A 17,783-nucleotide genomic window follows, 5' to 3' on the forward strand; every position below is an offset into this window, starting at 1 on the left:
AAACGTCAAATTACGATACAATTTAAATAATAAGAGGGTAGAACCCGTGAAAAGCCTAATTTGTGGGACCGCCAGTATACACCAAACTCGAATACGTGATCGAGGGAATCCAGCCCCCTAAACTCCGGAGTCTTTGACGTTACATTCCTGCGCTATGGCTGTCAGATTTCGGCGTGCCTTTGTTTTGTTTTCCTCCGGAAATACATAAAAAATAAATAGTTATATTATCTTGACCGAATTATGCGTCACTTTGCTTGACGAAAAAAAAAATAATTGGTTCGTTAGAGACGCCTTCATCTTCGTAGATGCGCTCGACATCTTGAGACCACTGTTAGTCAGTCTACTCTGCACATGGTGTGGTAAAATACGTATAAAAATTACTTGAAAGTAAGTACAAAGTTATTCAGAGATTATGTACTTCAAGAAAAGTATTAAGTACACTGTGTGAAATGCACTTGTACTAAGGTACTATGAATACAATGTGCTTTCAAAGTAAAGTACAAGTACGTTTTAACCCAATCTTTCATAATGCACTTTCCTTCCCTTGTACAGTTCTTTGTGTTTGACTGGTATGTATTGACCCAGGGGCAATCGAGGATGGATCAGCGATTTTTGAAAATGGTGGCAAATATTGGATGAAGTCAACAGGCCACAGAGTAGCTACAGCTTCGGAAAATTAGGGAGTCCGTCTGATTTCTGAATTTCGCGCTGCTTGTGCTGGCTTTCACCTAAGGGGGTTAAACGTGGCATGATGTCATCCCCGAAGCTTCTGAAAGCAATCCTTTCGTGAAAAGTGTAATCTCCTAATATTTTTAACCTCCTCGCTTGCGCTGAAAAAGCGAGAAGTAGCGAGAGATCGAAATGCTGCAGGAAAGCCGCCCGAAGTACGAACGAAGCGATGCATCGTCTGCTTCCGTTTCTGGTTGAAGTATAATATCCCTTCCAATATCTCTGCAGGAGTTGACAACACATCATTTCGTTATGAAAATTTAACCAAGACCCAATTCGGGGAATGTACTTTGATATGAGGACTTGTACTTTCTTCTGAATATACGAGAAAAATACTTTAAGTAACATACGAGTGCATCCTCAGAGAATGCACATTAAGAAAAGTACAAGTAGATACCCAGAGAATACGCTTCAAGTGATTTACACGTTTTCTAAACCTACTTGAAATATTACTTGAAGTACAATGTACTTAAAGTACTTCTAACACCTACTATACAGCGTGTGCAGGCCACTTCCGGCGGCCGTGACTTGGGGACAGAGATACTTCCGGTTATCCCATGTTTACCTTGTGTTTTCGGCGGGTGCATGACGACTCTTGGTTCACTAGCGAAAAATTGCGTGGAAGCTACGCTGTAGAAATGGTCCAGCGTCGTGCTTTTAAGTTGCCGATGCGTACCGGCACGAACAAAAATTCACAAATGAAGTTATTTCGATTATCTCGAAACGAGCGGCGCCACCGACGCCGCCGAGCCTGGACGATCGCAGGACGACGACATTGCCAGGCGACATTCGCCTACTTCGATGCGCTGCCGACAGATGGCGCAACGCGATGAACGCGAGAATGCTGCGTCAGCGCCGGCGGCACCTTGACCGAACATGTCTGTACTAAGGACCATTACGGCGCGCTCAAATGCAATGTGCGAGGTTGTATGGAAGATAAACCTCGAATAAGAAAGCAAGCAAGACAAAACACAAGAAATATTGAGCATTGCAGACTTGCGTCGCGCTGAAAGGAAGCGTAATAAAAACTTCCGGAAGATTGTCCGCTATAACCAAGACCCTGCTCGGCGACCTTTGCGGAGAAATTCGTCAAGTATCTTTGGCGCTTGGGACAGTTAGGTGCCCACCGCCGATGCCTTGCCGGTCACAAAGTAGTTTAACGTGTTTAGGGATTTGTAGGTTTCAAGTCATTCTGAAATATATGGACCAGGCTAGTAGAATAGGAAGTCCTGAAGATGCGCCCACGATACCTCCGGCACATTTGCCCCCAAGAAATAAGGAAGACATGTCGATTCCGTATAAGTAAACGTAGGGAGGTACCGCAGTTAGTCCTTGGCGGTGAGAATTTTAGGTATGCGCTAGCCACTGAGGGTCGTCAAAAAAAAAAAAGCAAAAACAACAGCTAACCGGAAGTAAAATACTCCCATTGGAACTAAAATACCCCCCCCCCCCCCCCCCCCCCCCGGAAGTTCGGCCATTATTTGTTTTTGTTTACCTCCGCACACCTTGTATAGACAGATGCAGTTTAAAGGGCGATGGAACGTTTCTTGTACTTTGCGCGAATACGGCTTAGAACCGATCCCTGACGTTAATGACCTGTGAAACACCGGTTCGTTTTCACCACACGCAATTGGTGTCGCAGAAAAAAAAAAAATGGAAGAAAACCGAGCAGCGTTCACCCCCTCATCTCGCAGTCAGAACAAGCGGCCACGTGATCTGGAGCAGAATATATTCTACCAGTGTTGATCATAGCCACACGCTGGGGTTGGCAAGGCACAGGACACGCGCTGAGTTCCAGACGTTGTTATGGGCCCGGCTATTATTGTCATTAGAGCGATTGGACACGGGCCACTACCCGAATGCTCGTCAAGCTATCGATTGTCACGAGCCCAAATCGAGTGCCCACACAATGCTCGGGTTCAATCTATGAGCCGTATTCAAATATCGTCACTGGGCGGTACTGCGACCACCCAGCTACGTTTCGCGAAGCTGATACTGAATGAAAACGCTCGGTTTTGTCCTTGAAATTACACCGCAACAAAGGAGTTTCTTGGCCAGTGGCGTTGCGTGCGAGTATTCTTGAGCCGCACTAGTGCCAGTAAGCTCGTGTAAAGTGAAAAGCTTACTTTAGGTTGGGATTTTACTGACCGCACGTCGTTTAGAGGCTAAAAAAAAGAATTAGTGCGCTAGGGCAGGGAGGCAAAAGCCTGCCTTTCGGTACGAAACTTTTAAAATATAGCGGACTATTTCTTGCCCGCTTTCCATTGAAAGCTCTTCGCGTTTTCACGGTGATACATCCGCGATAGCCAAAGCAGGTCAGCCGACCCAACTCACGCATTGGACACGAGCACTGCGTAACTCGGACGCATGCGCTCGTCAACAATCAATCCGTTGACGAATATTTGAATTGGCGTTGCCACTGAATGCCGTGACGGCAATTATCACTGGCAAATGACAGGTTTCACGATGCGCTTAAAAATCATAGTGGAAGCTTCGAGATACCGGATTCACGAAGACGGCGGAGACCACTGTCTCCGCTGTGCCGATGGATTTGCACGACTATAGATGGCGGCAGCCAGATTCATTCATTCATTCTATGTTCATATTCCGTGGTCATAAACAGTAGATGCCTTGGTAATAATCAGTGTTGTAAACGTTACCGAAAAAAAAATTACAGGAGGACACCTAAGACTGCCTACGTGTAGGAAGGCGAAAGCATTCGTACACGGAGCGCGCCTTACTGTACTCCGCAGAGGCCGGCCGCCCGCCGGCCTCAGTGCGGTGCGCGGCCGCCCGGCCGGAATCTGCGGCCTCTACGGAGGCCGCGCATGCTCCACCCTCTCGCTTTTCCCGACGCGCGGTCCGCAGCGCCAGGAAGGGGGCTTCTCTGTGGGGTGGCGTTCATTGGAACTATGATGCTTCGGAGCTAATGGGATCGCTCGTTTCGCTCAGCCGAAATTGAAGCTCCGTTTCGCTCAGTCGCAATTTAGGTGCCGTTTTCCGCGGTTACAGGCAACGCCGGCTGCACTCTATGGGACACTTAATGCTTTCGCATTAATAAGTAACGAAATACGTTACTCGTTACTTGCGCAATAAAGGAACCCGTTGCCGACTTACGTTACCTCAAAATTGAAGGAACCCGTTACTGTTACCGATAAAAAGTAATGCACGTTACTTTTGAGTTACTTTGTATTTATAATTTCTCGGTGACAGTTTTTGCTTAGCGACAGCGTGTTTCGACACTTGGACAAAGGGCGTGGGGCCTTGGGCGTTGGCGTTTTTCTAAAGTCGGACATTTTGCGTGGGGAAAAGACCAGCAAAATTGTGAGGGCTTGTGTAATGACTGCAATAATTAGTCACTTGGAGCCTGTACTTTGTTTCTGCTTAAGTCCAGACGCAGCCGACGCTACGAGCTGATCGGACCAATCCAGCCGCCTAGGAATTTTCTTCAGCATTACAGTGTTATTTCTCCGACGTGCAGTCCTAGATGCCTTTTTGTTTTCTCTTTTTCGCTGGGGTGTAACTAGGCTTTCTCGTGCGTGTGCACTGTATGCCCTCTCTTGCCTTGGTTTCCAGTTGACACCCGGCAGAATGCAGTAAAAAGATAATAATAAGTATATAAATTTGGCCCAGTCTTGGAATGGGCCACAAGACCTTCTTTGTTCCAAATCCCGCATACAGCGATCGTGTCCCCTTGACCTCACAATCCAATGCTTGGGTCTGAACGGGACACGAATTCGGCTCTAAGAAAAAGTAACATTGGGAGTTGAACGGAATCGCGCATTCTCGCTCGATCGATTTTGGCATTTTGACAAGGCCTACTTATTTGAAAGAAAAATGGTCACCATCTTTGTTTTTATTACCTTAGTATTAACCGCTCCTGCCATTCCCCCCTCCTCCCCCCCGCACATACGCACACAGACACCATTCCGTTCGCTATTCAGGTAATATAATTTCTCGCGTGAACCATTGATACCAAAACTTCTGAATTTCTTGTATTCTCATGACATCCATATAGACACCATGAATCTTCGCTAGACCATTATGCGTATACCTTTTTGTTTGCGATTTCATGTTCCGATCATTGAACCGTATATAGTTCAAATTCTTTGTAATTCTCGTTGCTTTCCTCGTTGCTTTTTTTTTTTTTTACTTTTTTAAATAAATGAATATATTTTTTTAGGTGCCTCACGATTAGAATTATATCTATACTTCGCATAACCTTCTCCTTTGCGCTGCGGTTGCAGAACGTATAGCCGAGAGCTTGTCGAACCCTGTACACTTGGTTTCACCTTAACCGGGGGCGTGGCTTATTATGTTAATTCGCAATCCTAGCTTTGTGATTGCATGGTTCTTTGATGCTTTTGTCGACTGATTCCGCAACCTGATCGGTTGCGGAGTGATAAAGAGATTCTCACGAGTTTCAACACCCCGCGCTTCTAAAGCTGTCGGTTTCTATAGTCCTGTTTCGCGGATAATACTAAAATAAACGTAGCATAATTAGCTCTGGTGTGTCTGTAATTACCAGGCTCATGATGCGGTCAATGATGTATCCTGCTGCGGCTTGGTGTTTATCGTCGTATTATGCTGCAAATAATGATGTCATTCTTTCGCTTTTTAGCTTAAAGTCCACGCTTTACAAAATGTGCGCGTAAGGTATACAAGGTAAAGATAAGGTCTTACTTGGAAACGAACAAATATACACACTGAGGACTCGCTATCGACGAGAGCAAGCACTATTCGCAACTCCAATGTCGCACGTTTACTTCCTCGTTCCTCCGTTTTTTTTTTTTTTTTTTTTTTTTGTTTTTTTTTCCCGCCAGGCTGTACCAGTTTTCGCGGCACACTTGAATACAAAGTCGCTCTCCGTCTTTTTTTTTTTGTCTACTTTTTTTTTTCTGGGTGGCGTCGTCTGTTGCGAATACTTAGGGACAATTTCATAAGGTACTTCAGAAGTATCGCGAAGAATGCACGCGCACAGGCACGTTCGGTCGTATTTGTTGTCTTTATTGCTATTCGCGGTTTGAAGCGAGGCGCTTCTGTTTTCGTCACTGTGGGTAGTGCACGCGGTTACGTTTTAATTTTCATAGTGCATAAAAACTTGGCATTACACGTGCTTCCACCAGCAGAGGGAAGTTGGAAGTATTCTCACTCTGGGTTCTGAAACACTTTCACCAGGCGGCGATACCCGAACTTCTCGGCGCGAATACAAAGCTACACAAAAAAGCCATCGCACAGCCAGTTTCATGACGCCACGGCTAACAGCCAGGCATTGTGAGAACTACACTCTTTTTGCACGAGCGATGAACCCGTTGAGGGTTTGGGACGAGTAGAGCCTACGAGCACGAAGCACCACGAGGTGTCTCGTGAACTGGTGCCTGCCGATCCTATGAACTACAGTTATGGCGGAGTAACACTTGCGTGGAACGCTTAGCGAGATCGGTCTATTCAGCTTGTCCCAGGGCTGACATCCTAAAACCGCAGCCCCACAGCTCATCCATAATACAAAAGGCAACGTGTCTGCTGCAGACACGATGACAAAAATGATGTGCCGACACTCCTTCGGAGCATGTTTGCTTCATGGTGAAACATGTTTGCAGACTGGCTTTATTATGACGCATTAGCAGTCTGAAAGCGGCTTTGAGGGTGTTACAGAAATGCACCCCGAGGGCGCCGGTGAACGCGGTTAAAATAGGATTCTATGGGCGATATTTTACGAGCAACCCATCTACGAGTAGCAGGAGCCACATGCAGATCTCGCATGCACATGTACAAACACAATGAGCCACCCAGGACACGGGAATAACAATGTGCGTGCCAGCCGGTTCACAAATTATATACTTACTCGACATTTCATAGACGCTCATTCGCAGACGACTGCCTCCGGAATTTCGAAGTTTACACGTACTTAGCTTGGTTGGCGCCAACGTGATCGCGCTGAGCATACCCAAATTCAAATAATGTATCTCCAAGTAAAAAAAAAAAAAAAAAACATTAGTATACAGGCGATTGTTCTCCGACATAGCCGCTAAACGAATCTTTAAATTGGGTATCAGTGCAGCGACATAGCCGCTAAAACAATCTGTTTTAGGCGGGTATCAGTGCAGCGGGTATCCTTATAAAGTAGAGTGTTCCCTAGCCAGCTTTTTTCACACCCCACCCTTCAATATTAAAGGGTGCATCATGCAACAGCCCCCAATTTATGATTAAAATGTGTTTATTACCCCAAAAGAAAGGCGCTGATAGGGTGTAGCCCTGGGTATGAGTCGCCGGAACAGCCCTTTAACACCCTGAAGGGTGCAAACCTTCCTAGTGTGCATTGCGCGAAGACGAAAATAACCTAAGGGAGGTTTGCACTTTTTCAGCGAAGACCCGCACCGACAGAGTAGACAGAAGCAACAGCCCGTGTAGGACCCACATCACAATGCTAGAGGTCTTGGAGAATTGTTCTTGCTCTAACGTTCTAGGAGCTATATACTGCAGCTCTGTTTGCGAACGGAGCTGTCGAGGCTTAAAGGGGTATTCACACGAGGGAGAAATCCCGGGGATTTCTCCCCGGAACGCGCGCATCACGAGATGAAAACGCGAGGCTTTTGCACATCGCAAAGCCTGACGTTTTCGTCGTGGCATGCGCGTGCCGGGGAGAAATCCCCGGGATTTCTCCTTCGTGTGAATACCCCTTAACAGGGCCGGGCGAGTCACGATCACCTTATTATCACCCCTTAGCCAATCAGGTTAGGGTCTAAGCCGACCGCCAAAGAACCAATCACGAAGCAAGAGCATAAAGATAAACAACCGCGCTCTCCGTTTCTTAAGCTGCCAGGAACTGTGCGGAGCGCAAATTTGACGGCTTCTTGAGCAAGGGCTGCGGTGACGTCACGACGACGAAGAGTTTCGATTGGCTCCGTTAGGAAGCATAGTGGGTAGACCTAGAAAGTGAACTGGAATTGAATAGAATATCACCAGAACAACTCGGAGAATATTTTTTAAGCTTAGATAGGTAAATTAGCAATGACTTCATGTTTCATGTAATATTTTTTTTTATATTTTTTAATATATATATATTTTTATTCCTTGTTTGATTAGTACGTATTTTGCGCTTGTATAGTGTCCTCTTGTTTCACCTTGAACCATGGTTTGGTATGAAAAATCTTTTTTGTTTGTGTTCTTTTTTTTTTTCCCTGTGCTTCTGCTATTTCGCCTATGTAGGAGGTCGAGGACCTTGTCAAGCTGCCGTACTTTACAGCTTTTTTTCTCGACCTCCGCCGTCAGTGTTGATGGGAGATAAACTTACTCACTTACTTACGTACTTACTTAACTGAAGGCAGCTAGCGTTGAGGTCTACCCCCTATCTTTCCATCAGAGCCAAGCAGAGCTCGATCGGCGCTCTGACATCAATGCCACTTTTCGCAAGAAGCAGTCGAATTCGCGCTGCGCATAGGTAACATTGCCATTCAGGCAGCATATATTGATGGCCCTTGGAAAATTGATTAAAACTCTAGTGAAGAAGGGCCAGTGATTGAGGTTTCAAATTGATTGCGGGAAGTAAAAACGCAGGAGCTGTAGAGTATTTTCAACGGTCATCGAAGTAGTGTAGGCGTTGCTCTGAGCCGAGTGTGTCGCTTTTCAAATGCAGCACACTCCTGGCTCCTGAGAATCGCCCGAACATTCTTTCCTTTGCAGCGCTCTCGATGCGCCAGTGGACCGGAATCACTTCGAGCTTTTCTAGAAAGTTACAACGTGAAAACATTTTCACGCCCCGCAGGACGTAACCTAAGCTAATGTGCGTATTTACAGAACAACGCGCGCCTGCATCGATAGAATCATCATCATCAACCCTTCCAAACGAGAATGACGAAAATGCCTGCCCCCCTCGAAAAACATCATCATGTCTATGTTCCCAAAAAAATTGGGTTGTGTGTGTGTTTATCCAGCCTAGAACTTGGTCTGCCTCACAGGGGCGACGAGTCTCCCAGCTGTAGATGAGAAATTTAGCCAGTGCGGTACAAACCGCTAGCCTGGGGTCTTTAACGTGCGTCACGCAGTAGTGATACACGACCGCACGCCGGTACGATGCTCATCCAGATCGAAACGGGCAGGGGTGGGGCTCGAACCCAGGATCCCTGGGTTCTGCAGCGCGAGCTTTCGCTCCACGTGCTCCGAGCTGGTGTGCGCTAGACCACTCGGCCACCGATCCCCCCCATCTATGTTCCCACAGAGCACACGTACAGAGAGCCAATCTTTGCGATATACGGAGCGAGATCGGTGAATGGAAAGGGTACAAATAAGTTTATGCAAATATGTGTATAAAAAAAAAAAAAAAAAGTACTTGTGATGTTACATTGAATACGACGTTTCACGTGTTTACGGCATGATCAGTGTCACTTTGAGACGTAATTTCTGAAGACTAAACAATTTCGCCTTCGTCGTTCTCCCGGGTAACTCCGTAGGTCACAGTCAATGACTCTCTAGTGCTGTGCGGGAAAACAGACGCACGAGCGTCTTTAATAGCGTGGTGCTGCTGCGTCATAGACCTGGGGCGGTTTGCTGATGAACTGCGGGTATTCCTCAGCGGTTAAGATAGCCGCCAGAGCGATATTAAGGTCACGTGACCGACTCCGTGGAGATGAGAAACTGAACGCACCTAGCGCTCTGGGCAAATTTTTTTTTTTTTTTTTAGTTATTTCCTTGCTTTGGATATTTCAAGTTGTATTTTTCTCGCAGAAAGATGATTGGCAGGCTTGAAATGTTAGAAGAAATGAACCACATTCATTTATGTTAGGAGAAAGCATGTAATGTTATTTATTGGAAGGTTGGGTTGGGTCGTGGAAAGAGAATGAAAAAAAAAGAAGATGACGGGCAAGGCTTATGACTGTTTAGCGAAATCAGTTGTACCGCCGTGTACACAGAGCCTGTCGCGTCACCTCAAAATCCCTCTTGCAGCTATTCCAAACGACGGGGAAAATGCCCGTATTTACCTGAAACCGCCCTCCCCCCTTCCCGCTTTTTTATTTAAAAAAAATCACTTTGTGTGAAGAACGCTATATCCCTGCCTCCCTTCACTGATTAAACCAACTAAGGAAACATAAATATCTAAGGGCAATACGCGTGCAGACACCACATCATAATGTGGTCTACCTGACCCTTTGGTGCGTCCGTCGCAGGGCGGGGCGGTCGCGGCCGTGGACGGCGGCAGGCCAACCCTTCCCCGGATCCAGAGAACTCCCTGGAGCGAGTGTTCATCTGGGACCTGGACGAGACCATCATCATCTTCCACTCGCTCCTCACGGGCACCTTCGCCGGCCGGTACGGCAAGGTGAGTGGCCATGGAACGTTCCGACCTCTGTTGACGAAGAGACGAAATAATCCAGCATGAATGGAGGGATAGATAAGGCTGGACCCTTTTAATCAGGCGGCGCCTTACGCCACCTGGTCAATGCTTTTCATTTTAACCATTTGCTATTTTACTCATTTTCTGCGTGTCTGTATCATGTGTCAGGGCGTCCAGGACTTGTAGCCATCCACGCGTTCCCTTTCCCCTTTCTGCCCGTTTTACTTTCGTAATAAATGGGTCGTATTGCTACTACTATACTAATCTTCGACTAAGAAAGAATGATCTCCACCTTAATATCGCTTCTTCTGTGCGGCTGTTCGCCGACGATTGTGTCATTTACCGACCCATTCTTTCAAACCATGATCATCATGCTCTCCAGGAAGATCTAGAGTCTGTAATCCATTGGTGTGAAAAATGGCAGATGACATTAAACTTCAATAAATGTAGATCCCTATCAATTTCCCGCAGTTCGCGTGCCACACCATTTTCGTATTACTTCTCTAACACTCAAGTAATAGCATGCTCATCTTATAAGTACCTGGGTGTTCATCTCACCTCTGACCTATCATGGACTACTCACATAACTTCTGTTATTTCTGATACTAACCGTTCTCTCGGATACTTGCGCCGTAACCTTAAACTTGCTACACCCTCCGTAAAACGACTAGCGTATACTACTCTTATAAGATCGAAATTAGAATACGCCTCATCTATATGGTCCCCATGGCAGTCCTACCTTGCAAATAATCTAGAATCCGTCCAAAACGGAGCCCTTCGTTTTATTTATAACAACTACTCACCATATACCAGCATATCAGGATTACGCCAATCAGCTAACCTTCATTCACTTTCCCTTCGCCGCCGAGTATCACGCCTTTCTCTCCTCCATCGAATTTTCTATCACAATAGCCACCTTAAAGAATCACTGCTATCACCTCCCCATCGTATTTTCCCGCGTCTAGATCACCTATGTAAATTACGTCCAATTCGATCATCAACTGTTTCTCACCAGACTTCCACACTACCATTGGCCATCGAGGATTGGAATTCACTACCTCATAACATCGTTTGTATTAATGATACTACTAAATTTGTTGAAGCCATTACCCTCTTTTTATCTAACCTACCTAGCTAGCTTACAGTGTTATAATTGTGTTTACTGTTCTATTTGTTTTTGTTCTATTGCCACCCCCTTGTATAATGCCCCACGGGCCCTCAAGGAAAATAAATGATGATGATGATGAAAGAAAGTAAATTTAATAATTTTAGCGGTATATTTATAAATTTGAAATTACTGGAGCATGGTAAAAAATCCCATATCGCTGCTAAGCACGAGAATTTATTCAACATTCTCCGCAACCGAAAGTTACAATTCGTGTGATGGTGGTGCCTTTTGGCAACGTTGCGTGCGCACTTTACGCCACACGCGGATCGAAAAGAAAATGGCAACGAGTCTTTATTCTTCCCTCGACTTGTACCACCAGTGGGATAACTGGTGCTTAGTGACCTCCGTTTTCCCAACGTCTGTTTTTCAGCCGCTTCCTTTAAACACCAAAGCATTTACTAAATCGCCATCGCCTTGGCAAATTGCAAGGTGAAGCCCTTTGCATTTTGTAAATAGCTGGCGCCCCCTGAAAGAAAACTGGGCTCGAGGATTTTGAGGATAAAACAATGCGCCCATTAGAAAGAAAAAGAAAGAAGCGTCTTAGTTCTAGCTCGAGATTTCGAGCTCGGGGGCAAAAAGATAAGCCACAAAGGCAAAAAAAGAAAGAACTTTGAGGGAGCCCTACCTATAGGTCACTTTACCTCTATGTAGCCAGCCGAACCTAGCTTTCTTGGTCAAGGGTAGTGGCCACGCTCGCTTGAGCACGTGCTCGCGGATTCTCATGCCAGATTTTCCTTAACCGGCGATTTCCGAAAATGATCAGTCGACGCGAATTAATCTTACGTATAAAGGCGGGAAACACAAACCGTCTTTGGAGGTGTGCTGGCTTCACGTGACAGCGACATGATGTTACGTAAGGCAGTATCACGTAACAGCGTGTCACCACGGCGTCATGGAGCCGTGTGTCCTAATGTATCAGATACCCTCATGGTGTTCCGCGACGTCGCGTGTCTCGAGGTACTACAAACAACCACGTGACGTTACACGTTAACCAACGCTACTGGATTCGCTCAGCTATGGAACTCCCGCGGAGATGGTGCACCCCCCCCCCCCCTTTCCCCTCAACCCCTTCAGTCCTCCTCCCGTCGTTCGAAGCGCCATCTAGATTTTCGTTGCCAAACTGTGTGTTCCATAGAGTACGCTGAAGCGCCATCTAGGCGCTGTGCTTCACAACGTATGTATTCCATAGAGCACACCGCTGTTACATTAGCAGCAGTCCTCAAAACGGTGAGTCGAAGGACGGAAGGCGGCCACGGGGGGAGAGGGGGGTACTGGTCGTGGAAGCAGCGACTATGGGCATTTTCGTAACTGAGCTAACCTAGTAACGTTGACCTTACCCTCATATCACGGTGTCACGTGACGCAATGGTGCCACGTAACCTCAGTATCACGTCATGGTACCACGTGACCACGAAGACGTCACGTGAACACCGTCCGCTAAACATAGCGGAACACATGCCCCGCCATATTTAGCGGGGAACACCTCCACCAAGTAGACATTTTCAAAAGTCCGTCAAGCAACATTGGCGGCCGCCATTGCTAGGACACGAAACTCGTGATTGGATCTGAGTCCTTGCCGAACGCTGACGTCACACTCGTGTTCAGTGAATGCTCAAAGTACGCGATAAAAAAAATGGCGGACAGACGCTGGCGCCGACTTTTGAGAAGGGTCTATTCACCGAGCGTGTAACGGTTCTTTTGTAACGTTTTTTTTTTCTTTTTTTTTTTTGTGGGGGAACAGTTTTTGTAACGTCACATCAAACTTTTTTCGGAGATCACGGCACAATCCCACTAATAAGGACGTTACTATACTCAATAAGAACACTCTCAGAATTACCCGAGTGCACGCTGCACCGCGCTGCAGGCAGCATGCCAATAACTATACTCCATTTGATGCGTTCATTCAATGGGCAGGGAGGGCGGTAACTTTGCGAAATCCGAACTGACTTCCAGTTCGGATTTCGCTAGGAAAAGTCCACGAAATGCGCTCTGATATCGTAGAAAGAACTAATATTACATAATATAGAACATAAACAGTCTACATTAGGAATATTTATTAACCTTAGTAAAGCGTTTAATTGTCTTAAACATTCAACGCTCCTTTATAAACTTTCGTGTTTTGGTATACGTGGCATGCCTTCGATACTTATTCACTGATATTTAGAACACCGCAAGTAATGTTTCTGAGTGAGTGATCATGTTTCTTCTTTGTAACTTTTGAAGTTTCGTGTGCCTCAAGGCAGCATACTCGGTCCTCTTTCGTTCAGTTTGTATATAAACGATATCGTGATTATTTGGAACCAATCATGTTTTAATACATATGGAGGCGACAGGATTGTATTTCTGCATGCGTCGAATATGGACGAACTCATAACCAAGGGAAACTTTGCTTTAGAAAATTTTCTTTCGTAGTAAACAACTAATGGTCTTCAAATAAGCACTGTAAATTCTGAAGCAATAGTTTTAAACCTGTAAAATAAGCGCGTTACAAGTAATTATGATCTAAAGACTGGTACCGATCAGATTGGAATAGTCAAACTGCACAAAACGCTAGGTGTCATTTTTTAAGAACATTTGAAATGGGATAATCATATCTAATACCTAGTTAACAAACTGTCAAAAGTTGTTGGAATAATATGTCACTATCGCTCTCTGTTGCTGGTAAATATTAAAATGAAAATTTAGTAAGCTCTGTTAAGCTCACAAATTAACTATTGGCATTTGGTTTCTGGCACAACGACTGAATGGAAAGTTAACAAACTTACGGTCCTCCGAAAGAATATGCTCCGTTCTATTGCAAACGTGCCTTACGACACTCATACCGAATATTTTTTTTTTTAATTCAGCGTCATGTGAATTGCTAATGTATACGAGTACAGTGCTAGGCTCTTATCTGTTTTCAATTGGTGAATTTATTTATTTGTTGTCTTATTTGTTTGAATCTTCTATCCATAACCGACGCAGAGAGTTCTGGAATGTATCTCATCTTCGTACCAATTACGAACTGCAGTAAACTGCTCATAACCTGCTTAGATTACTTAACAAGTTTATTATAGACCGCATTGTTATTCACTGTTTAACAAAAAAGAAAAAGATGTGCGCTCATGTTTTGTTCACAACAACTATATTTATTGCCTAGTGTTTTTTATCACCATGTCCTGGGAATGCGGGGGTGCAAGATTCAGTCAAGCTACCTTGTGAAAGATTTTTGTCTGGTGCCCTTTGCACAATAGTGCTGAAATAAAAAAGTTCAAGTTCAAAATGATAAGGCAAGCCGTGCATTTCTTAAAGCTCAGGCGAAATATTGATGGTCATCGATTTTCATTAAAATTTTCCCAGGCATTAAATATCCCCTCTTCTGAGTAGGTCTACAAGATAAATCATCAAAAAAAATAATTTTCTTCCGAGAATTTTTTTTTTAATGTTTATGCGTACACTTTTGAATCGTTGGCTTCTGGCAACAACGAGCACAGGGCGCTCGGGACGTCAAACGTTGTATACGAGAGCAGACGAGGCTCCTCCCCCCCCCCCCCCCCCCCTCCACGGCGTTGTGCGTTGTAGTGATAGTGACCATCCTTGGATTTGCGGATTGTGTGTGGTTTAGGGTATTCGCGGCACGCGATGGGGTATGGGGAGAATTGGTTGTGTGATGTGGGGTGAAATCACGCCACAAAGAAATGCAGCAGTGATATCTCATCGCTTTCCGACCGAGAAGTCTCTGCGACAGAAGTGGGTCCGAACATTTCGAAGCGAACGCTTACTCCAAGCGTTTGCGTCGTGCCAGAAAACAGTTCGTCCCCACCGTGCTACAAACAAAACCTTCCTCATTCTGCTTCCGAAGCGGCCTCTGGGTCCACGTGTCAGTGGATCGCGAATGCAGCCTCCACGGGATGGTCCCATCGAAGGCGATGCCGGCGAATCTAATGCGAACGGTGAATCGCCTGAAATGTCTTGCTCAAAGTTCTTATCAGATTTAGCGGCCATTACTTGACTCGGACGAGCTCGATGAATCGTAGTCCATTATTTCGCACGTGCGATCGCAACTGCCTTATGACCGCTTCTGGCGCTGGGCGGAAAACAGGCCCAATCTTCCCACGTGGTGATGTTTATACATTTGATGTTACAACGCGACGGCGGAGGAGTGCAGTTGCAGGTTAGTTTCGGTTTCGGTGTTAGCGTAATTCTACGATTAAAAATTACTCCAAAAACGTTTTGAGGGAGATATACTCGCTGCTCTCGGATCAGTTTCTTGCGTTTTTTCGGACACTTTGTTTAGTGGAAAACGTCCAAATTGACGCCGGTGCTTCACTTTAAGGAACCAATCATGCATACTGTGTAGCCTTTGACTGCGCTCTTATATATCTGGCGAAGCAAAGTGAAGTAATCTCACCCGATTCGAAAGGTTCGTTTCACAAGATATTTGACGAATAACCATTACCTTGTTCCTCCGTTCATCGACTCTCTTTTTTAGAAATCGAAGTAAAGAAAGAAACTTTGGCAACCGAGAGCTTGACAAATGCAGGTCGTGGCGAGCATCTCATTATCCTCGCACAGCCAATCAGAATGCGGCATTATCCGACAAGAACGTGGAAGAGCCAATCACGAAGTAGCAAACGTAAACATGTTAAGCCGCGCCATCAATTTTTTCAGCCGGCAGTGACGCTTCTAATACATTTTACATTTTGTAAAATCAAAAATGAAATAGTCCCATTTTAAAAAAAAAATTATAAGCTCGTTTGATGTCAGGATAGCTTTCGTTTTTCCGGAAATGCTTTTGTATAGTTTGTTTGACGGAACTAATCGGGACGTGAGAATACGTGTCCCATTCATTTCCTGGTTGTACCGCCTATACGCTTCTAAAATAGAATTAAGGAGGAAGTATCACCACGCACTTTACGCCAGAACGCGCACAATCGACGCCATACCACTAGATTCCCACATCCACCAAGAGGAAGCAAAAATCTGTTTCCAGCAGGAAAGAACCGACCATTTCTTCGCTGAGCTTTCCTCGGTCACGTAAACTTTCTGACAATGGGATTGTACGGGGTAGCAAAATCCCCGCCGTATCGGTAACAATTCAGGTTCGCGACTGAAAACGTCCGCGGCCGACAACGCTGTGTCTTTATCCGGCTTGCTAACGCACATTGATGCAGGCAGAACATCTCGGGGCTAGAGCAGTTGTCGTTGATGCACGCTAAGGAATGTCATACGCCCAAAACCGCGCTCACACTGCCCACACATTATGAGAAAGACTGTCAGTGTCCGAGGCGTATTTCTTCCTCGAAGGACGGTCCCGTCCCATTGTTTGCACAAATACTATTGTTCAAAAGCACGCATATATGTTCGAAGCTAGCATGCTTTGTAAGGGTGTAAAAAGCCTGCTCCGGAGACATTTACACGTATGGGTACACCCTTTCAGCACCATTTATTCCGAGCGATTCGCCCATTTTTAATCCTAAACTAGGGCGCTGTTGCATCGAGCATCCTTCACTATTGGAGGAAGTGGTGAGGATGTCGGAGAAGGTGATTCGATAAAGTGAGGCGAACACCCCTCTCCGCTACTCCTCTTGACTGCAATGCTCTTCAGCACGACGTGAACAACACATCCGATGGTCTTTAGCGAATAATTGCTCCTAAATACTACCAAAAACTAAAGTTCTCTCGTTGAGCAGACGACACGCTGTTATGTATTTTAGCTTACAGTTTGGGAGGAACTCCAATCGAACGCGTGGCTGTAATGAAGGGTCTCGGTGTGGTGCCTCGATAGCGCACCGTTGTTTAGTGATAATGTTTCTTTTATTGTTGGCCGTGCGATGAAAACTCTCGATATTATATATCTTAAGACTCAAAAGTTCAGACACCCTGCTTGTATGATACGTTCATTTTGTGCTTTAGGTCGTTCTCGGCTTGAATCTGCTTCGGTGGTTTGGAAGTCGCTAACACGTACGGATTTTAAGCATTGTAACGGTGCAAAAAAGAATGATACGCATTGTATATGACAGCCGCTTCCAGCGTCGTTTTTATTATGGTTATGAATTCCTTCTTGATATTCTTTTAATTAGATCTTTCTCATATAGAAAATTCAAACGTAATCTTTAATTTTTTTTTCGCAGGGTGGTAAACGGCTGGATTGATCCAACCTACTTTTGAATTCTGTCCATTTTCATGTTCCTTGCCGCTTTACCAGAAAGTTTACTGTTCTAACGCTTAATCCATGTCTGAACTCTCACCACTGTCCAGCATCCAAATTTGATTATGTAGAATCGCATCTTCTAGCTTGCACCTTTTCACGGATCCCTCAGTTTTTCGCCGGGAATTGTAGAGTCTAGTTGAAAGTTGAAACTGTACTACATATTGTGTTTCTTACTTTTATCTTGTGTGCGTCCATGTGAAGACCCACGCGGTTGTTTTTGTGCACATAAAATAAACATTATTATTATTATTATTATTATTATCAAAGGCCTCTTGCCCTTCTAAAATTGTTTGAGCGGAGATTGTCTTAGCGACACTGCTGACTCATTCGACTCCCTCTACCAACGCTTTTTATTTGGACGCA

The 17,783-nt window shown here is 45.2% G+C and overlaps 1 protein-coding gene across 2 annotated transcripts in view; it reads left to right on the top strand.

Annotated features, from left to right (window-relative positions):
- The window catches only part of LOC8043810 (eyes absent homolog 1), a 169,318-nt gene that overhangs the window by 79,996 nt on the left and 71,539 nt on the right, over positions 1-17,783 (top strand). For both annotated transcript variants that reach the window (XM_042286624.1, XM_040207622.3), the window contains one exon: positions 9,894-10,045. In XM_042286624.1, coding sequence (XP_042142558.1) covers positions 9,894-10,045 — 152 coding nt within the window. The remainder of the gene's footprint in view (positions 1-9,893; positions 10,046-17,783) is intronic.

Source organism: Ixodes scapularis, unplaced genomic scaffold, assembly GCF_016920785.2.
Source record: "Ixodes scapularis isolate PalLabHiFi unplaced genomic scaffold, ASM1692078v2 PGA_scaffold8__174_contigs__length_109621045, whole genome shotgun sequence".
NCBI classification, from domain to species: domain Eukaryota; kingdom Metazoa; phylum Arthropoda; class Arachnida; order Ixodida; family Ixodidae; genus Ixodes; species Ixodes scapularis.